The sequence below is a fragment of the Atractosteus spatula genome, chromosome 3, assembly GCF_055471065.1.
Source record: "Atractosteus spatula isolate fAtrSpa1 chromosome 3, fAtrSpa1.hap1, whole genome shotgun sequence".
NCBI classification, from domain to species: domain Eukaryota; kingdom Metazoa; phylum Chordata; class Actinopteri; order Semionotiformes; family Lepisosteidae; genus Atractosteus; species Atractosteus spatula.
The window spans coordinates 35784183-35808098 of record NC_142708.1 but is presented as its reverse complement, the minus strand read 5'-3'; the positions used below and the strand labels follow the sequence as shown (position 1 = coordinate 35808098).

General features: G+C 34.6%; 2 protein-coding genes across 2 annotated transcripts in view; both read right to left on the bottom strand.

The window, feature by feature from the left end:
* The window catches only part of ndufs4 (NADH:ubiquinone oxidoreductase subunit S4), a 45277-nt gene extending 44608 nt beyond the window's left edge, over positions 1-669 (bottom strand). The window contains exon 1 of the mRNA XM_088910906.1: positions 555-669. Within this exon, the coding sequence (XP_088767032.1) occupies positions 555-637 (83 nt within the window). The 5' untranslated portion in view covers positions 638-669. The remainder of the gene's footprint in view (positions 1-554) is intronic.
* Positions 670-5249: 4580 nt separating this feature from the next.
* fsta (follistatin a) lies at positions 5250-11748 on the bottom strand. The gene is made up of 6 exons (XM_088912043.1): positions 11536-11748; positions 9823-10014; positions 9365-9583; positions 8909-9133; positions 7995-8225; positions 5250-6415 (listed from the first exon to the last, which is right to left on the bottom strand). Exons 1-6 carry the CDS (start codon positions 11627-11629, stop codon positions 6327-6329), a joined length of 1050 nt encoding a protein of 349 aa, XP_088768169.1. The 5' UTR covers positions 11630-11748; the 3' UTR covers positions 5250-6326.
* Positions 11749-23916: the final 12168 nt, after the last annotated feature.

The window sequence follows — 23916 nt, the reverse complement described above, 5'->3', positions numbered from 1 at the left end:
CATCGACATTAGTTTTCAGTGATTTAAATTAATAAGTGCTGTTTTCTTCACAATTCAGACATTAAATATGAAGTCATTCCCAACACTTAAGTACTAGAAATATTGGTTCGCTTATGTTCGCATATGACATAGATTTGGTTAACAAATGAAGCCTTCACCAAGATATCTCTATTTAATTACAGGGAACAGTCAAACCTTTAATAGTAATTAATAACACTGACACAGTAAGCAAAAGAGCATTATTCTCCGAATGCAGAGAATCACACAAATACAGATGCAGTCAGAGAAAGGACGGTAACACTTGCATTAATACTGATGGCTTTCTAGACACTTCATCTGACACACAGACTTACACCTAAAAGACAATGCAAAATCAAACAGCTTAACCTACATCTTAAACTGCATTTAGGCACGAACGAAAAGGCCCAGGTGAAACAAAATATGGTTTCTAGTTACACGTACAAAAACAGTTAACGCTCATGCAACTTTCTTATAGTTATATTATTTAACACATATTTTACTTATCACACTAAATGCATATAAAACATCTTTACCTGGTTGAGTTCAATAACGATTTTGTTACTACGTTCAGTAAAGACACCCGTTTCAAAGCGAGGAGTGACATTGAAGACGCCATAACTTCAACACACAGCCAAACCTACGGCGCCTGAAGAGGCCCAAACTTGTCCTCCAGCAACACACAGGAAAACGGTGACAAATCGCGAACCGCAAAAACTGCAGAGGTTTATTTAGAAACAACGAAAGTAAGCAATTATAATATTTTCGTTTTTAAGAATTGACCCTAAAATTTTAAATTTGAGATTCAATAATAATATTCATCATATTTATTTTATATATCGCCTTTCATTACAATAAATCAATAAAGACAAATATGCACAAAACATTATATTAAATTAGAGATAATTGATATAGCATAGAATGAGTTTTGAAAAGGGTTTTTAAAATGCTGACTGTCTTGGAAGATCTAATACAGACTGGGAGATCATTCTACACCCCTGGAGAAAACAAACAGAAAACAAAGTTCCAGTATTATAGCGTTGTTGTTACAAGTGAAAGAAAACCAGAGTCCTAAAATGACACACAACATGCAGGTGTACAAGGACTTAACAGATTACTGATGTATTCAGAACCCAGACTGTTCAAGGACTTAAATATGACAGGAGTATTGTGAATTTTATTCTGAAATGCATAGGGAGCCAGTGCAAGGAAGCTAAAACAGGTGTTATATACCACACCATTTAGTTTAAGTTAAAAGAAACTGAGTTCTCAACATGCTGCAACTTGTTACAAAACGTGTTACAAATTACAAATAACAGATGTTATTCATTATAATAATTATGTCTGGGGAAGATAAAAGCAAGCATGAGCTTTTCTGCATCAGAATGGGAGAGATGTGTACAGATATAAATTTTCCATCAATTAAAATGAGACATCTACACATAATTCCAAATCTGAGCTACAAATGCAAGTCTCCGTTCCCAGCATTTCTCACCTGAGTACATGGACTCATTGTGGGATCATCAACAGTCAAACTAAGGATGATACATTTCCAAATTGATACGGTAAACCAAGCTACATAACTTAGGTCTTATCAGAGTTTGGATTTAAAATGTGACAGTGCTTATGTACAAACATAAATTTAGGTTTCATCAGCATAAATGTGAAATCTGATGTTGTACCTACAAAGCAGGTGACTCTGATAGCACATGCTGTAGGTGCAGTGTTAAAACTGGATCACTGGGCATCTTTGCAAATGGCATTTAATGTAGACAATTGCAGGGTATTGCATGCAGTAAACGGAAACATAAAATATAAATACAAAAAGGGAAAAGTAGAAGAGACTACTTATGAAAAAGGTATTTATGTTAACATATTATTTGCATTTTCTAGAAAATATAGAGAAGCAAATAGAATGCTAAGATATAAAATTAAAAACGTAGAATGTTTTATTTTTATTCTACATTTAGTCTATTATATTCTTAAAATAAAAGGATGATATGGAAAACTGTATAAGACACATCCTCCTAAGGGCACAAACTGTGTACAATTTAGGTCTGCAAATTACTGGAATCAGTACAGAGAGAAGAATAAAATACACTTCAGAGCCAAAGGGAATGTCCTATATTGATAGGCTGAAGGAGCTAAAACCTTTTAGTTTTGAACAGAGGAGACTATGAGGGGACCTGATAGAAAAACCTTCAAAGGCATTGACAAAGTCAACCTAATGAACTTCTTTAGAACTGAAAGTGAAAGGCGAACCAGAAGTCACAAGTGGAAACTACACAGAAGTGCATTTAAATCTGTGAACAGGAAGCATTTCTTTACACACAGGATTATGGGAATCTTGCTAGGGCACATAGGAACTTAGCTACTACAGTAGTGTTTCACTTGGGATTTCCACTCATGACCCTCTAGTAAGGAAGGCAGAGTTGTAACCCCTACTCCCCACTGCTGCTAACAGTTATACTTGGTACAATCGAGATACTGTATCAAGTGATGTTGTTCGTGGCACATTAAAAAAATGCTTTCAGCTGTGTTTCTACAAGGAGTAATGTCCACTGACTAGAAATGTGTTAATGGAGTGTCCATCCATAAAAAAGCTGACAAAACAGAACCAAGTAAAGCCACTAAATCTAAATTGCATTACATGTAAGGTTATTGAATCATTAATTAGAACTGAACTAAACTTAGAACTGAACTAGAGGATCATCAGTATGAATAAGATTCTAAGGGATAGTCAATCTGGATTTAGAAAAGGTAGGTCTTGCCTAATGTGTTAAAATTATTTGTTAAATTTCCTCATAAAAAATTAATTATTAAAATGCAATTTGTAGACTTTGGATTGAGAACTGGCTAATGAATAGAAAATAGAGTAGAGTGGGGCGATGTAATTAGTGGAATAGCACAGGGATCTCAATTAGACTGCTCTTCTTAATTTAAATCAATTATTTAGATTCTGGTATAGTTATTAAAATAGTCAATTTGCAGATGATTCCAAAATAGAAGGATCCAGAAACAATGTAGAAATTGCAAATGAAAGATTTAGATATACTTCAAGAAATTTGTGGACAAATGTACTGTAAGAAGCTTGAACTTAGGTGTTTATGTTGGCAGAGTATTTACATCCTTTACAATAAATGAAGAAGCAATAAAAAATAAACAGAACACTAGGATATAAAGAATGTTAATCATGGGATGTTATGTTAAAATTGGGCAATGTACTTGGAGGATCTCATTTAGAAAATTGTGTGCAGTTTTGATCTCCACAACACAAAAAAAGATATCGCTGCTTCAGAAGTAGTTCAGGGAAGTGTAACCAGAGACTTTTTTCTCATTTATACCTTTGCTTATGTTCTCTCTGGTTCATTTCAATGTCTTTAACTAAGCAGCCCTGTTAGCCACGATTTCTTTTTAGTCTTTTGAGAACACATTGAAAGACAAACAAAAATGTTATATTACAATAGCTAAACGTATAGTATGTAAATCATAAGATGTTATATTTAAATTATATAGTGTACTTGCAAAACCTCATATTGAATACTGTGTACAATTTTGGTACCACATTACAAAAATATATTGCTGCTCTGAAATGCCTATATTTCACTTACATAAACTTATGGACTGCATTATTATTGAACTTATTTCATAATTTGTACATTAACTACAATTTACTTTAAGAAAAGAACCATGCTTGTTTTGAATCCATTCAAATCTTCTCCATTTCTTGTAAACAATATGGTATGTCACTTTCATTAAGCCATAAAAATATTAAAATTTTAAAAGTAAATACTATAAAATCAACTTTTCTTCATTATGTTGGCATCAGACAAAGCAAAAACAAGACTTATTTAGCATTCAAATTTATCAGGGAAATATTATAGATATCGTTTGTTTCTTATCTAGTCTTGATTGACTTAGGGTACCATTTTATTGTCTACCATATGGTATAATTAAATCACAGTTTGATACTGTATCTGCCATTCATAAGAGTCATAAACTTGTCATGTAATTGTTGCTCTCTGATTGCCATATTTGCACAAATTAATTCAGTGGAACAAAATATTATCTTTAAATATTAAGGGTTTTCAGATGAAATCCTGGAGCTGAAACAAGATCAAGGGGTCTCTAACTGTAGTACTCAGGACCCATTAAAAGGCCAATAGAAAGACATCTGAAATGCATCTCAACTTAATTAAGCAACTGATTGATCCAATTAAGTCATACAGTACTGATCTGGAACAAACTAAAAGACACCGTAGCCCTCTGGGACCAGGATTACAGATATTCAGTCATGGCACTAGATAACTGTGACTGGGATTCCCCATGCATGGCCAGAGGAAGGACTGTCACTCATGTTCTCTCCACTTCCAGCAAAACAGCAACCACTGTGACTTTCCAGACTCTGGCAGGCATGTGATACTGGCACTTAAGGATGCACATCTCCTTCAATTAGAGCTGAACCTCCAATATGTCACTACAGAACTTGTACCATGTCAAAAGATGAATGACTTGACTTGATGAGTCAGAGAAGATGATGTCACTGTCAGCCTGGATGACACAATCGGCAGTTCTAAATTGGGCTATAATCAAACATAAATTACAATTCTAGATTTTCTAAAGATTAATCCAGAATGTTTGCAAATGGGATCAGTAGGCCAGATTCAGATTTCAAGAGGTCTGTTATGGAGTTAAAATATTGTGAAAAACCACAAATGAATAATTCTCTTGGTTGACTTATCCTCCTTACAGTAGCTAATCACAGATTCTAAACTGAAGGGAGACAGACCAATTATCTCTGATAATTAATGGGCTCTTACTTTGCATGATAAAAGTACCTTCCCAATAGGGAACAAAATAGGATCAGGATTTCTGAACTCTGTGTGAAGTTGAGAAGTACTGTACTGTAAGAGAAGACACCTGTATAACTCCTGTGTAAGATTCCACATTGTTCTGTCTTCTATGTGGAAGTCATACAAGAGGATTTTGATGTTGATCTTTCTTAATGGCCCAAAACATTTTAATGGTTTTATATCACAGACTACTTGTCACTGAACCATGTGTACAGTTAATACAAAATGTTATGTTTATGGTAGCATTGTTAGACATGGATACAGAAATAATAAAATAACAAAACATTATGATGTTGTGAGCAGTTGTCATTATAATCCTTATATTTTAAAATGACTATAGTGTGTGATATTTAAAATTGAATAAAAAAAGCATCGTAAGGGAAAATTCCAATTTTATTGTTTCACTCATCATATCTGTACAAATACCATTATAACTTTTTATATACATTTGACATTTACATAAAAAAATACAAAACTATATATTTATAACTGAATTTGTATTTAACTTGTCATGTTTGAAATAAAAAAAAACACATTTTGTAAAAGTGAGAAAAACAAAGTGATACAGTATGATATAATGTTAATTAATGCTGGATATCTGATTATTTTGTGAACTCCGCAAGAGCAATATGGCGCAGTACATTATTGAAAATGAAAAAATAAAAATGTAGCAAAAAGTTATATGCTGCTCAATGCAAATAAAAAATACCTTAATAACAAGATGTATAATGGCACATTTTAATAAAATCAAGTATCTTCCAAAAACTTCTGATATTTTGATCTTAAAAGCACAAAATAATTATACTGAAGATCAAGAAACACAACTAGGTGTCTGTCAGTCCTCTGTCTCACAACATGAGGAAATAATGGCTTATTTTGAGAGAAAAAATACCTTTTCCTTTTGATTTACTGTGCTGCACCATATACTGTACTTTTGCAGAACCATTGAAATACTCCCTTTGGTCAGTTATAATGAGTTGTAAACAAAACCTGAAACATTTATGTACATTAATGAAAGACAGATTTCCAATAAATAAACACACAGGCTAACATGCGATTTTGTGTGAAATAAACATCTGTGATACTGAAAATGACAGTAATAAGCAGCTTTATACAGCTCATGGAATGCAATTTACAGCTTGCAGAAGAATTATACTTTACATGGTAGCATTGTACACCACAATAAATAACACTGCTTCTCTTTGGACAAATATATTTCTTTAAAAATAAAAAAGGAAGGAAACATAAAACAAAAACCAAAAAAAAACAACAATGAAAAATACAAAATAACATGGTATATAGTCAGCCAGACATTGGAAATGTATAAATTATAAAACACAACACAGTATAAATAAACATCTAGCAGACTCAACTATATGTATACTTCCTTTTTCTTAAAAAATAAATAAGCATACACTTATGTACAGTATGGACATAATTCCTTGTGATGGAGGTTTACCCGTCCAGTAATGGAGATAAATGGATATAAGCCATGTAGTCCTGGTCTTCGTCTTCTTCCTCTTCCTCCTGGTCTTCAGTAATGGCTATATAGGGGAATACACGGTAGCTGTTGTATAAATTAGGATCACAACAGCGCAGAAGCTCAGTGCATGTTTTCAAAGACCTCTGAAAGCCACAGCAAAGCTTTGTGTTTTTATATGATTTGGCAGTCAGTGATGCTTTGTGGCATCTGCTTTTATGCAACATGATTTACATAATCTAGGAAGTCATAACTGCAGCAAGACAGGGGAGATGTGAAGGCTCAATGGCTCAGGCCTTTTTAGCAGATTCCTGAAAGCAGAGAAAAAGTGCTCTTGTGTTCTACATTTTGTTCTTTTTTTAAGGTATCCTTCGTTTCAAATGTGATTATACAACAATGCTACTGGGCTGGGCAAAACCCTGCACCACATCCCGACCTTTGCTATTAGGACAGGGATAGCACATGTGAGGTATTTCTACAGAACATGGTACATGGCAAAATGATACAGGCAGACCAATAATACAAATAGGCAATCCCTCATAATCCACATGGACAGTCTGATGTTTAAGAATGACAGCAGATCTACTATGTACAGCAAAAACAAAATAAAACAAAACAGCTAAAATGTTAATTTCTATAAGCAAAGTAGAAATAAGAGAGCATGGTTCTGAAAGCTTCCACTGTTATCCTGCAAACTGTAAAATGCCATATATATATATAGAAATGAATTTATTAGGTGATTATAAAGTTGGTGCCTTTGTTTTATTTGTTTAACATAAGGGATGATAAATGAAATGCTTTGTTTTCATTGTATTCATAAATGAAAGCATTCAGTCAACAATGACATGGCAAAGAACAAATATCAATTTTGACACTAAAACAATTTTGCAAGACATTCTTTGATTGGCTGTTTGGAATGTTGTTATTTTCTTTGACTCCTCTGCAGTACCTAATAGTAACACTAGTAATTCAGCACATGACAAAGGTCATGTATTGTGCTGAGAAATATTACTTGATTTAGTTATCATGTTAACATTGCCCCTTAGTATTAACATTGCCCCTTAGTATTTAAAACTGCAATGGCACCAATGTTACAATCACCTTATGTACATATATGAATGTATGCTTCTATATAAAGGCTTAATTGTGTATGTCATAGTAGAAATCAATGTCAGTGCATTTTAAAATGATTGATTACAGCCATAAGCAAGGAAATAAATACATGGTTAACATATGATTACCATTATGACCGTGTCATTTACAAGATGTAAAGATATGGCCAACTTATGTGTCTTCCTACATTGACAGCATGACAGCAAGTTTATCATCTTAAGGCAACCTGCTGAAGGACAGGCTACTAGAATTACCATGTACTCTTCTACAATTTCATAGCAAGATTGCACTAACTGCAAACATTAGTCTTCAAATATAATCTTGTTAGTTATGTGAAGGGAATTAGGAGCCCAATGGCTCCCAAAGATGAGTCTTCATGTCTACTTCGGTTTTTTGCAGAAAATGCAAAATTAATAAAGCCAGTGCAAGAAGACATGCAACAACTCCCATTTCCAGTCCTTTCTTTTCCTTAGTCTGCAAGGGGTGGCTGACAGAATATCGAAGTGTCTTTCACTTTATGGTTTACTTACAGTTGCAAGATCCAGAATGTTTAACTTCCAGAAGAACGCCCACAGAGCAAGCGGCCTTCTTCATGGCACACTCGCTGGGGTACGTGGTGTTATCGCTGGCACACACTGCCTCATCTGATCTGCTCTCAGGACACACTTCATCACACAGTGAGCAGCGTCCTCTGCCCATTCTTGCATCCCATAGACATGTCTTCCCAGCGCTGCACTGGATATCATCACAGGATTTCGCTTCTACAAAACCAGGGAACACCACAGAGTCACTTAGCAAACTGCCCTTTATGTTCATCACCACCACATTTAATTAAAAGCAATGAGGATTTGGCTTAATTTTTTGACAGAGATAAAGGGATTCAGTAAGTCTGCCATGAGGGTATGTTTTATAAAAAGAGCTTGGCATACATGTACTGTCGTCCTAAGATCACATAGAATCAGGACGTGCCATCACATACATATATACAAACATACATGTATATATTTTCCCAAAAATAACAAGCATGTAGACCAATGTAATATGATAGCATAACGAGGCTCCAGGTCTCCCATTCAGAATTACTCCCTTACATGTTGTGGTAGTAAGACGGATGTTGGCACTTGGACAGAACACATGGAAATCAACTAATAAAAGCAAAGCCAACAAGGTCTGGAAAACATTTAAAAGTATTAACATCATATGACCCCAGGTATGTATAACAAAAACCAGTTTGAGGTGAATTGAGGACATGAAACTTTTTTTAAAAATATTTCTTATGTCTATATGTCTATAACTAGACATTTATCAAAATGGAATGCACATTCATGTTCATTAGGATTAATAAGAGGCTTTTTTTCTGAAATGCAGAAAGACAAACTTAAAGGTGTCAAAACAGTGATCTGAAGAGTTTGGTATTGTGACATGGGACCTGACAATAACTTACTTATGCATTTTCCTTCATATGCAACACCAATTGATCTGCCCAGCAGGCAAGTAGCCCTTCTCAGGTGGCAAGCGCTTGCATAAATGATTCCATCATTTCCACACAGATACTGCTCTGGAGATGTAACTTCGGGGCAAATCCGATTACATGTCACACAGTAGGCATTATTGGTCTGGTCAACGACGCATGTTGAACTGCCCGGACACAGAACATCACGGCATGTCTCTATAAGAAAGTCAAATTATAAGTAGATAATGTTTTTTTAAAGAAGGGACTTCTTTATTAATATGTTGTTTAATATCATTGGATATCATTAACATGACCATTATATTATTAGGCATGACCTATGCACCATTAGTGTATTTACACACAACTGCAAACAGTGCATTTCAACAGTCTTTCTCCTTCTTCACAGCATCTTTTAGTGGGGAAGACAAGAGACACTAAAGAACTTACTTTTGCATTTGCCCTGGTATTGAACTTCCAGGTCTGGATGACCTTTACATCTTGCCTTCAGCAAAGCACATTCATCTCTGTAGGTTTTTCCATCAGACCCACAGACAGGTCCTTTCCAAGTAACATTGGAACAGTCGGGAGCACAGACACAGCGGGGTTTGTTTCTCTTGTTCATTTTACATCTTTTTCCAGGGCCACAGTCCACATTGTCACAAGATTCTACACAAATAAAGCACAATAAATGATATGCAGATATTGAAAAAGGGTAATGACCTTGGAATTCACGTTTTTTTTATTTCTTTCCAAAATAAATAATTTTAAACAAATACACAAACTAGCTTGGCTATATTAATAAGATTTATTGATATTTAGATCTGGCACTTAATTGTTTTTTAATAAGATTTCTATACACTGTACATCAATATTTAATACAGTATATGGGGCTGAATTTTATGTACCTTTACAAGGTATACAATTTGGGGCTCCTCCGTTGAAGATCATCCACCTAAAAAGCGTGCTATTTGGTACATCTTCCTCGGTCCATGAAGTTCCCAGTCTGCCACTTCTGCAACACTCTTCTCTGCTCATCCCAGACATGTAGAGAACCTGGCATCTTCCGTTTTTTCCCTGCTGTAGCCAGCAGTTACCAGCTGCAAAGAAAAAAAACTTAAAGTCGGAAGCCAATGACCCAGACATAACACGTGCAGCTTACTGTACAGTATATTGGCTTATGGTGGTCTGTTTATCCTCGGTATTTTGTCTGATTTTGTAACGTGACTAGACATTTAACAATTGCAAAGTAAGATCCCAATACGATTACCTACCTTACGACAACCGTCTACACAAATCGGAAAAAGCAATACAATACTACCGCGTCTGTTTTAAACCAGATTTCAAAGGGACAGTACGAGTCACAGTACGGGGGACAAGGTACCGCATGAATAATATGCTAAAGCACAGTACAATAGTGTAAAACCAGACTAAAATCAAATTATGACTGATCGTATTGAAGAAACTAAAATCACCAAGATACAACTACTTTCAAACGGGTTTTGTTAATGATGCTAACATGTCGAGATACCACTGCAACCACATGGATTGTGTTAATAACAGATTAAAACAACACTGCATGAAATGTTAACAGCTGAAAACTTGCTTTTCAAAACGTGTAGCGTACTGTACACTTGCGCTTCATTCCCCTTGTCCGTGCACTCTCTGTGTGAGAGCACACTGAAGAAAGCGGCAGTGTCGGATTTACTTCAACACTTGGGAAGATTAACTGCTAGTCACAGCATTACCATACAGTCGGTGCAACGCGGCAGACATGTCATTGCAGTACACTTTCCGAGTCACGCAAGGTTTATATTTATTTAACTGTGTTTCATGAGACGAGTTGACCTACTTGGATGGCGGTTACGCTGCTAGCTCTTGTATGAAAGTAATGGGACTTCACTACCAATAAATAAGCAATGTGACTTTTCTGTTGGTTCAATGGCAATTAATTCATCCAGCTTCAATGGGTCGTGAGATCTGTAGGCTATTTACTATTCCTGTATTCCAACAAAACGAGACTCAATAGGCTTCATGTAAAGTCTATTAATACAATTGCCTGAAAAGTGGGTTAATAAAAAAGTTGAAAACTGAAGCTTATATTTAGAGCTGCTAGATACATTGACTGGCAGGGAGTGCAGAAGACTTAAAATCACGTGTTCTGTCTCTGGTATTAATTAATTGTATTATTCTTTCCAGTTTAAGTTTCCTCCAGGAAATCTGAAGGCTAAAAACACAGTTCTCGCTGTTATACATATTTACGTGCTTCATTTATAGTCCAGCACAAGTATACTGTACCATTAACCGATGCTTGGCTAGTTAGTCAAGTGAAATATAATAACCAGGTAAAAAGCTTGGATATCCAAATATTTAATACATGTTTTAAAAACGAATAGAAATGCACCTGTTTTGTTAGCGCTTAATGCATTATGATAAAGCTGAGTTGCATGTTAAGAACAAAGTTAAAAGTGAACAGAAAGTGACCTTGCGTATACCCGTTAAGTCTTAAAAAAGTTTTAAACCTGACACTTTATTTTTTATACCATACAAATGTCTTTTAAAATATATAATGGCATCCAACTAAAATGTACTACTAAAAATAACTGTATACTCGCACTTACCTTGCACTTTGTGATCTTCAATTAAATGACTTAGCCATATAAATAATAAAATCATGCCCGGGTGGAGCTGATATCTCTTTAGCATCCTTAGCATGATGAAGGCAAAGTGAACCGGAGTGGAGAAACAGACAGCGGAAAAGTAATCTGCTTACGATCGCTGAGTTGAATGAATGTCAGTCTGTGAATGCAGCCTCTCTTTTTAAATCTATAAGGGGTCTCGGGCCGACTGTCTGTGGTGGGCGGTCTTCTAATCGGTGGGGGTGGGGAGTAAGATTAAAAAAAAGTTCTTTCGATCCAAATCAGGTGACATCTCCAGTCGAAACTTTCTCTCAAAACAATAGTACAGGAAACTATGCACAGTGAGCATGGTCTGGGATGTTGTGTACTGCATGTACGCGTATGCGTCTGATACAATGTGAAAGAATACCAAGACCGTCCCATAATGAAAGTGGAAGATATTGCAAGGCTATATTTATCATGATATAGCCTAATAACTGACATTACAACTAAGGTCAATTAAAACACCCACACCATTTTTACATTAGAAAATTATTTTAATTCTTATGTTCAATAATATTAGGAAATACATTTCTTTTTAAAATTGAAGGTTTATGGTATTAACTTGAAACAAGTTTTAAAAATAGTTTTATATGAATACTTTACATTAAGAGAACTATACAACAACAACAAAAATTGAATCCCAACTCAGAAGGAGAAATTCTTCAAAATGATCGCATTTCTATAACACCCAGCCGTCTAAAAATCATTACAATATAACTACTGGAGATTCTATCACTGTAAGCAGTTTCGCCTTGGTTTTGCGATTGCAACATCGAAAGACATTACTTCGTTTCATTATAATGCAGGTTTATTAACAGCCGTCTGGCTTTTGTTTACTCTATGTAGGCGAGTGCTCATTCTTTACAACATACTTGGCACTGTGCTATGAAAATGAGTGGGCGACATTTCTGCAAAAATTGCCTAACGTAGACGCTATTTACTCGAGTACTTTTTTCAAGATTATGCACCTCCTGAACTCCATGCCTTTTAAATAAATCCCCGCATGAAGAATGCCAATCAATTTTTGGGGTCTACCCACTTTCCCCCAGCTGCAAATATCTCGGTGATAACAGATATTTTTTCCACCAACTGCAGAGGATAGTGCTAATCTTTTAATAAAAGTGCTCTATTACAATAAGATCTGCCTGGACCGACAATAATAGATCACAGAATACAGGCATGCTAATATTAGAAGAGACAGTTGTTTGGGTTTCTCAGACCGGTCGAGCTCTCAAGTTTATCCAACCCCTTTTCCAAATAGGTTTGAGAGCAAGCGGAGTATTGTATTACATAGCGAATATACATTAAGCAATAGTTGTTTCTAAGCAAATGCACCCTGTGTTATGTTCCGATTTAAGTCCACGTGCGACCTCTTCAGCAACACGCACACAGTAACTCGCTGCTCTTTCTCTGTGTGCAGTATTTCCAATTGCTGTAAGTCAGCTTTCGATTAAAACGTTAATGTCGGGTTCCTTCTACCGGCAGACAATGTGTACTACATCTTTAACGAGTAAAAAAAAATATGCTACTCCTTTGCACATACTGTAGTCGTGTTATGGATCCCCTCACACGTAATTTACTTTATATTCGCCAGTGAAGGGCTGATCTGAGAAAAAACTATTTTAGGTCACATCTAGGTCTAGACTATCATGATATGTAGAATTTACAATAATTTGTATAACACTTAGTTGTACGTAACATAAAAAATAATTTTCAGAGGTTTGCACAGGAAAGATTAAAGGATATGAATAGAACTCAAGAGATGCTAGCTGTCGGTAGGCTAATTTGATTCAGACAATGATTATTTACTAGAGGAACTGATATAATCCCAAGGGCGATATGTTTGTTCAAATAGTTCAGGTGGGTAGCTTCGTCAGCATGCGTAGGCTGCAAAGGAACAAGTAAAAGGTTTATTTCATGCTGAAAAGAGAAAAAAAACACAACGTTTCGACGTTGACACCTGAAGAAGGCTCCACGGCCGAAACGTTGTGTTTTCTTCTCTTTTCAGCATGGAATAAACCTATTATTTGTTTGTTCAAATTATTGCCTTAGGCAAATTGTAGTTTAAGGGGAACAAATGAATATACATGTTTAAAAGGTATGGGAATTGTGGAAACATAAAAATCTCCTTTCCAGTTAGGCCTAACGCTTTAAATGAATTAGTTTATGTGACAGTGAATTAATACGAACACAAGAACCAGAAATAATCTGGTGCCGTGATATTAACTTTTATTTGAATGCTCATGGGGTTCCCCACTGGAATGAAATGCTAAAAATCCTCAGTTTGGTGATGGAAAATGGTAAACAAGGAAACTGCACTTGCCATTTCAAAGCACTAACGTGCTTAAAAGAAGCTTATGGACTGATGGATTTTTCTTTTGGTTTTATTTTCAGATCATGTAAAGTTGTATTCATGAATTTCCAGATTTCAGACCTACTGTACATCTTTTTCTTTAGACAATGCTTTAATGGTGTTTCCCCTGTAAAGCCGTTAGAATGTTTTGATGTAAAGCAGTGTTTAATGTTTCTAAACTTTTTGGCTTATAACATCGATAATATATTTTTTAATGTGATATGCGCAAAAATCCCGTTGAAAACAATGTAATTTGTTCAAAAGGAATAAAGAGTTTTAACTTCTACAAGAAAACTAAATAACACAATAAATGTTTTTCTAACACAACGTTTTTTTAAGACCTTCGCTGATAAACTGTCGATTTAAACACGTAATTGTGCTTCTCCAGTTAGAAGATAAATTTGGGTGCGCTCGGTAATTATTCTTGAGTTAACACTATATTTTTACTTAATTATTTGAAAATATATATATATAGCCGGTAGTATTGTAATGATCAAAAATCTAAAATCCGCGCTTGTCAGGGGAGAAGTGATGAGAAGTTGTTTTTTAAGTTTAGCTCGAACTAAACGGAAAAAAACAACACCTAATGTAGAAATACATATTACAGGCAAGTTATACTGCATGTGTAAACTATATACTCGCGCTAAAATATGAACAAGCAAGACACTGATCAAGGGAGAGCATATTGCTGCCACATTTAAAAAAAAAACAAATATCGCAGTCAGAACACATCTGATAGCCTGCGAACTCACCAGCATGTTTTATGGAACAGTAAAATTTTCCTCTGCTTTTTTTTTTTACCAATGTAATCACAGCATATGTGGAGATCAGGTTTACACCAGGTGCTCATCCACTCCAGCCTTTACAAGTACTGTATGTACAGTAAATGGTTGCACGTTCCAATAGCACCAGGAGCATCTCTAATGAAAACAGCCATGCTGGTATGATCAGAGGTCCTGTTACAGAATACTGTGACATGAAAATGACCAAACCAATACTGCAGTGTTATAAATTCAGGTCAATCTTGCCTTAAAATGTGGTGACCATTCTTAGGTGTTCATAATGTGCATTTGAAATAACAATTCATTACTTAACAAACAATAGCAAAGATTCTATATCTGTCAATTATTTAGCATGTGCATTTCTTTTAAATTTTCATATTTTTCAGCCAAAGATTGCTTTAAATACCTCTATAATGAAGTTAACTGTTATTCACCATTTAATCCAGAAAATGTACCCACAAAAGTATTAAAAATAGACTTGATGAGGGTGTCCAGGGGTATCCTCTTTTGCTTGAGAGGAGGCACAGAGGTTCAGTTATTGCTTGCTTTCAAGATGAAGAGAAACCGTTTCCCAGAAACAATGCACATGCATAAACCAATTTGGTATACAATATGTCATACATGCTGTTTTTCTAGTAATAGAGTAATCTTTAGAAATAGTTACATGGAATCTGTTCTTAGCTATTACGTTATTGACTAAGAATTCCCCACTGTCCAATTTAACAATTTTCAGAAAATCAGTCTTTTGTTTAAAAAAATCAGAGGTTGCTAATTATGTTAAAATATTAAGATATAAATCATTTAACTATCTTTTTTTTCTTTTATTTTTGGACATAACAGTCTATAAATGAAAAACTCAAAATACAATGTACTGTATCCGTCATAAAAATTAGACTACCTTGCTTATTTTTCATTCCAAAAACATGAATAGTTACATGCTGAAATGTTTTAGAGTTCCTGAAAATGCAGCTAATGTGACTTTTTAATTATTGATGTAAACAAATGTAAACAGTGTGGAGAATGTGAACTGTGTCTATTAAAGAAAGGTGGACAAACATATGAGATGGTATACACAAAATAAAGGAAAAGTACTGGAATACCTTACATGTGTAACTTATAGTTGCATTATGGAACAAATCAACACACTGGATTATAAATTAATGTACATTTGTCTGAAGACAAGTTTAAGATACAATTGAATACATGACATCAGCATAATCAAGGGCACAAGCAAGAGATGGATGGCCACTTTGCTGCAAATGTGTAGAGACATACAGTTCTTATTGCATATAGTGCCCAAAGTATACAATTAAATCAAGTCTATGAATACATTTACCTTGATAAATGCTCTTGAATGTAGATGATATACTGTATACTGTGGGGTATATGTTAAACCTGCTACAGGCAGTTCAGTATGATGTTTTTAACTAAGTGGTTGCACTTGGCAAATACAATTGCATAATTTAGCCGCTTCATTATATTCCTGTATTGTAATGGTTGGCAACAGAAAGAAAATAAAAATATGAGAGTGAGATCATGTAGAAAAGGGTATTAAGACATTTAGTGTAAGTTTGTTCTACTTACTTCTTCTTTACAAATTAATAGCAACTTTGATTTCTGTATATTGTTTTCCCATTGAGCTCTTGAAATAGGAAATTAATTTCCATTGCTGAAATTTTCCAAAAGAAAATTTGCAACAGAAGTTTTTTTATGGTTTTAAACTTAAAAGACCATTATAGAGTTGCAGAATCATTTACTCACGTTATCACAGTTATCCTTATAACAGTCCCAAAAATGTGGGGTTGAATCCTATACTGTACTCAATGGGTGATGCAAACCAAGCTACTGTAAATGTTAGACATTCAATACATATTCTTGAGTATTCTGCCCAATTTTCATATTTTTACATGCTGTGCAGTAATGCCTTATAAATTAAATAGCCAAAATAAACTGTTCAAAATAATTAAATTCAGTTTGTACTTAGTGTATTACCTGCTCAATATCAGTGAGTAACAGTAAAGAGAAATAATGGCACTATCTCACTCCTAAAATATAATATTGCAGTATAACCTGAATGAAATTGACACCATCAGTCAAAGGAAAATAAGCTTAAAGCCTATACAGTCTATGTTGACCCCATCTTAGCAGCACCTCAAAGAGCTGCTGTGAGCAAATAAAAAAGCAATTTATTTCTGCTTTCACTTAGATTTGTGATTTAAAGATTCCAACAGTATCTTTTAATGGTTGTTGAACAGTAAGCCTGAAAGAAAACTGCTAGCGGAAAAGACCTCAATTGCTTTTCTTTTGAATTTTTGTTTTTCTTGTTTTTTTTGTGGACTCATACTTGGGAGAGCTATTTTTGTGGGTTTTATCACATGTCCTTGCGCTATTTGCCAAGCCAAATACATAATATGCTCAAAGGTGTCTGGCAACAAAACATTGATCTGTTTTTATTTACGTGCTCATTTAACACTGTTTGACAACATGTTTGTTATTCCAAGATAATTGTCCCTGAATGTTATTACTCAACATTACAGAAATAAAAACAAAAAGTAAACATTACCATTAATATTACTGTATAAGCATTGGAACTGTTTCATTGTATGCCTTGTAAAATGTCAGTCTAAGGAAAGCACACTAATTACATTAGCCCAGTAATCATATTATAAGCAACACAGGCTAGCCTACCTACAGTACATTTATAAACAGGTGTCAACATTGTTCATTTTATAGAAAATACCTTTGTTCACAATCAATGGAATTAACAAAAAGGTAGTCTAGTGCCTATAATTAAACTCAATAATGACATTTAAAAGCATGACTCCTTTAAGGTATTATACAGTATACTGTATATAGTATATTGTATACTGTATGAATACAGTAGGTAACCGTTAACACTAGAGGACTTTTGACATACTGTATCAATGGCAGAGTACAGGATTGATCACCCATATCATTAATTCATCTGTATTTTAACTATTGGATAACTGTTTAAATTAACTGAACAATCCAAAATTAATGTTGTAGAATGTTGGATTTAAATGAAGCAACTGAACTAGAAGTTCATTCTTTACTGACGTTCTCCAGAGTGTTTTGCAAAATGTGATGCTTGCAGAAAAAGTGGAGAAACACATATGAATAATGTTTGAAATATGAAATTCATTCTATTATTGACAGTGTTGTCTACATTGTGTAAGAATATGGTTCTGTACATACTGTATACAGTATGTATCTGTCAAAACATGTGTTAAAACATTACCATGTGTGAAGATGGCCACCAACAATTTACTCAAACCTTCCAATAATGTTTTCTACTATTAGAACTGTGCTAACAACTTAACTCTTCTTAATTCATATTCATTTTGGTAAGAAACTAAGCTTGGCTTTTAGCATTTTAAATTCATATTGGTCTTCAAAAATCTTCAAAACCATCTCACCAGCTAAACTTCTTACTCTCTACATATCCACTAAGCTAAAAGGAAATTCTTTCAGGACAAATTGTAAACTTAAATAAAAACTGCTAAGATTCTGATCGCTGTAGAATTGTGTTTCCACATAAAGAAAGTAAAACATTGATTAGAAATACCAGAACAATTAATAAAAATGACAATTTCTTGCATTTATATGTAGCAATTTTCATACTGAAGGATCCCAATCATAATGGATATTGAGATTACTTAATGGCATTAATGTAAAAGCATGCTTTCTTTTTATACAGTATATAGGAGGAGACCCACTGCATCCATCTCAGAAGTGCAGCATCCACTTACAGTATGTGACAGTATTCATCATGTGAAATTGCTTCAGTTAAAGGGGAACATTAGATAGGCTAAAACTTTGTGAGCTCAGTATGAACATCAGTCTAGACACTGCAGTTAACCTCTGTTTTTTTCAAATAATGTAGCTTTTTAACAGCTACATAGTCAGGACCTCTTCCAGAGAATAGCACCTCCTGCAGCAGAGTGTTCCTGGTCTCCAATGCAGGGGGTTGGGTTAGAAATTGTGGTCTAAAAGAGCAACAATCTGTTGTTGCATCTATTCTACAACCCCTGTACTGGCCAGGCTCAGCCATGCTTAGTTTTTTGAAACAAAGAAAATTAGGCTACAAGGTTTTAACCCTAATGCCTCTATAAATTCATATATAATGTATAAATAATAAACATTAAAAAGAAATGTATTTGTACAGCCCTAAAGTGCTTCAGTTAATGCTGACCATGAGAGAAAGTATGCTTTTACATTAATGCCATTAAGTAATCTCAATATCCATTATGATTGTTCCTAAAATACACACATACGGGTCAGTATTCTTAAAGTCAATACTACTATTTTTAGAACACGTAATTCCAGATTTTGTGCTTAAACAATGTGCCAACTGCTTCACTGATCCCGTGAACGCATTCTGTCATCTGTTACTTTCCAGTAAGTCACTGTGAGGTCAGTATGTCAATAATAATGTTTTGGCTTTAGAATGCGTAAAATTTCCATTAATACTTTTTCATTTAGATTTGTATTAAGTAACCAAAGCATAGATAGATAGATACTTTATTGATCCCGTGAGGGAAATTGCAGCTTATATGCTGTTTATCACATTCATTTCAATTTTTCATGAAATAATTACTCTTTGAAACCTACAGTTTATTAAAAAGGTACAGTATATAAGATGATAAATACAAAATATTTTTAAATGATTTTATTAATTATTTTATATACCTTAAAACACCAGAACTCAGAAATGATCCATTTAAATAATCTAATTAATCTAGTAACACAGTTGCACTAAACTCAAGTTACTGTATTAATGTATTAATTGGTCTTCTGAAATTTAAGTAACCAACAGCAGGTACTTTATGAGCAATCAATCCACAAATTATCAATGTTGTTTTCGTTACCTTTGTTTGTCTTATCAGAATAGTGCAGCACAGGAAATGTTAAAAAGAAACATATAATTTGTTTAAACTTTTTATTTTGCCAATGCATCCATTAAAATAATTTGATTTTATGACTTATGTAAATCAGACTTAACATTAAAATATCATTCCACATAAAAATATGCAATTATGTAAGAGCCCTCAATACAACGCAACCAGCCAACAAAACATTAAGTGTAATATCAAACTTTCTACATTATGAATATCAAAAAGGCTATAAACAGGTAATTTCAGGTCATACTTTAATCTGTGGCATAACCTTTTTTTAAAACCATGATATGAAGCACATTATTTTAAATGATTTAAAATTTGGGTGCAATGGTAGCACAGTGGTAGCACCATGGGAGTAATGGTAGCGCCACTGGTGCCTCACAGCACTGGGTCCCTGGCTTTAATTTCTTGCCAGGGAGAATGTGTATATTCTCCCCATGTTTGTGTGGATTTTCTGCAGATTTTTTGGTTTCCTTGCACAGCCCAAAGACATACTGGTACGTTAATTGCTTTCTGGAAATTTGGCCCTGGTGTGAGTGTGCGTATCCGTTTCTGTGTTTGCCCTGCGATGGAATAGTATCCCATCCAGGGATGGATTTAAAACAGATTCAGAATTCTACTATGAAGTGACTGAACATCAAACAAACTTGTGTCAGACAAATCAGTGGAATACTATATTGAGAATGCTTGATACCCTCCAATACAGCATGATTTGTTTTTGAATGCATGCAGCTACACTAGTTGTGGCAACTATTGTCTTTCAGTGACACCTGGTGGGTGAAATGAAACTCAAGAGTTTCTAAATCACTGCTGAAGGCTTTACTGCAATGTGCTCTACATGCATGTAACCACTTTTCTGACTGGTCAAAAACATTAAATCTGGGCAGAGTAAGTAAAACAAAAACAACTTTCAGTTTGCAACTTTACTCTCAGATGAAAGATTTTGAACTGTTCTTTCATTTTTCATTCATACTATCCATTACAAATCTGTTGGTGATCAGGTCCTTTAGTTTTCCAAAGAGGAGTTTAGGAGTGTGGTGTATTTTTGTATTCATAATAACCATCTGAAAAGAAACAGACACTTTCTGACCTAAATAAATGTATGTTTCTTGAAGAGAAAGAGAAAAAAACATAGCCAAGTCCCTTCAGGTTAATAAAACACTGAAGAAGAAATAAACCTAAGGAACAGAGCTGCACAAAGAGAATTTGCCTTATCTTATTATTTTTTTCAAAAGGCTTGCTAGTTTAGAATCAAATTCCCTATTTACACTAGAGGATTTCTCTATTTACAAATTCTTAATTAACACAATTAAGTTTTATTTAACATTGAGTCTGAAGTTATATTCTACTCAGAATATTCTTCCCTACACTAGCATACAGTAGTTCCAAGCGATGGAATAATCAGTAAGAACGCATATAATCATCAAAATACCACATGAATGAATGATGAACATCATTCCTTATGCCTTACCCTCTATAATCTTGTTTTCTGTTTTTCAATTTGACTTAGAGAACATTTGTTCATTGCACATTTACAGCTGTGCTCTGCTTTTGCATGATGCTGTCTTCATTAGAGGTAAAAAAAGATCTTCAACCATTATAAATAATGCTAGAACTATTTTTTAATTACGTTTTGGTATAATGAAAGTGTTAGAATATGTTTAATCTTCAGTTAAATATGTCAGGATGTATCAAAGTCTAAACTTGTAAAGGAGAGTCCTTTCATGGTTTGGATTATACATCTTTAAAGACCTACCCAATCCATCCATAATGAGAAAACCACATACAGTTTTTCTGTCAAAGATTATGAGAAAGCTTATCCTGAAACCAAAGGGTGAAACGCCGGACTACATTGGTCCATTATAATGCATACATACAAGAGCCATTTTAGTTTCGAGTCACAAGTTAATTCTTTTGGAGAAAGATGAAGCATCTGGTGAAGACTGACATAAACATGGGGAGAACATACAAAAAAATATAAAGAGTGTCTCAGTATGGAAGTGATCCCAGAACCCAATAGCTGTGAAACAGCCATATTACCTACCAAGACACTGTGCCACCCAGTCTGCCCACTTATGGATTTAAAGCACAATGCAACAAGTGTCCTGAAAAAAGTGGAATGGCGTTTCTGCCTCATTAAAGATGCAAAATAGACTTAATAGACAGCAAATTTAGAAATATCAGAACAGAAACAAAGTAATTGTTCATTTTTTTCAATTTTACAGAAGAAGCTATAAAAGATAAACAACAAATATTATTTAATTCATACTTGTAATTGATAACACTGGTAGAAGAATAATTACCTAGTTTTTAACCTACTGAATCTGTTTTTTTGAATATGATTGATCTGTAATGTAAAGTGCAGATACAGTATGGTATTGTTAAGGCTTTTTTAATAATAAAAATATAAAAGGAATATAAACAAGTAGTAAAAATTACACCATGAAAATAGTATTGGTGTCCTGATTGACATGATCGAGAATATATTATTTTAACACTAGCATTAGCAAGTTAAGTGTGGATGTAGTATATGCAAGTCATTAATATTGATTCATATATTTTATTATGTTTTTTTTAACAGATATATATATATTGTTTCTCTATAGTATTTGTCTGTATAACAGACAAAAGCATGTTACAAGACAAGAGGTGATGTCAGCCCGTTGATGAAATCTACAGTATATAATGTAGAATTCTCCCACAGAAGGGGACCTGGTCTTTCGGCCTAGTGGAGTTTCGAATGGCTACAGGGAGTAGCATTGTATAGCTGTGAGCATTCCAGCAGCTGTGACCTAATCTTTGCAGAGTAGTCCTGTAAGTTCTGGAAAGCCGAAATCCATCCATTTTTTAGCTGCTTTATGCAATTCAGGGTCGAGTGGAACTGAAGACTATCTCTGCAAGCAATGGGAGCAAGATAGGACACACCATGGACAGAACGCTAATTCATCACAGGGCACACACTCACATCAGGGACAGTTTTCGCAGAAACCAATTAACCTACTAGTATGACTTTGGGAGGAAACCAGAGCACATGAAGAAAAGCACACAAACACAGGGAGAGCATTCAAATCACACAAATAGTATACCAGATTGAGAACTGGAGCCAGGGCTTCAACATTGCAAGGCAGCAATGCTTACCACTGTGCCACCATGTCATCCAGCCACAATCCAGTAAATCTTATAGATGAGCTGTTTATGATTGGCAACACCTGTAAGCTATTAGAAGCAATTTGTTCTATTAAATGAACTTTGGTTCTAGCTTCAATTTTAGTCCCAAATGATCTCTAAATTACTTAAATGCCTATTTCACAATCACAAAGGAATTGTTCCATACCTTTAGAAATTGGTGATGTACAGTAATAAAGACCTACAAATCTGCTGGACTGCGTTAGAGACTCCTGGCTTAGAGCTACAACCATCACAATTGTTAAGTGCTTAATTTTAAATGTTTTGAGTTACATTAAAAGCAGAATTTGAATATTCAACATACATTTTCTACTCATACATGATGTACAGAAGAATAGAACACCCTGCAACTCACAACTGACAACCCCCTGAAGCTAAGCAGGTGTGAATCTTCTTGGTACCTGGATGGGAGACCTCCTGGAAAAATGTTTGCTGCTGGAAGTGGTGTTAGTGGGGCCATTAGGGGGTGCTCACCCCATGGTATTTCTCAAAAACAGTAGGGGTGTTATTCAAGCATCCTGCCCAAATTTTCCCTTTGGCTTTTAACAGTCATGGCCTCCTCATCTATAAATTGGCTTCATCAGTCTGCTCTTCTCCCCAATGATAGCTGGTGTGTGGTGAGTGTACTATAATAATAATTATAATTGCTTACACTTATATAGCGCTATTCTGGACACTCCACTCAAAGCGCTTTACAGGTAATGGGGACTCCCCTCCACCACCAACAATGTGCAGCATCCACCTACTGGCATCCAGTGCTGGCACAATATGGCTGCTGTCATATCATCCATGTGGGTGCTGCACATTAGTGGTGGTGGAGGGGAGTCCTCATTATCTGGAAAGCGCTTTCAGAGGAGTGTCCAGAAAAGTGCTGTATAAGTGTAAGGAATTATAATTATTATTACAGTAATACAGTATTACAGTAGTAATAGTAGTAATAATAATAATAATAATAATAATAATATGTTAAAATTAATAATAATAGAAGCATGAAGTAAATGTTCTAATTATTTACATCAAAGCCACTTTAATATGTTCAGTGCAGTATATACATTGTCCAGCTCTTGTGAGTATGCATTTA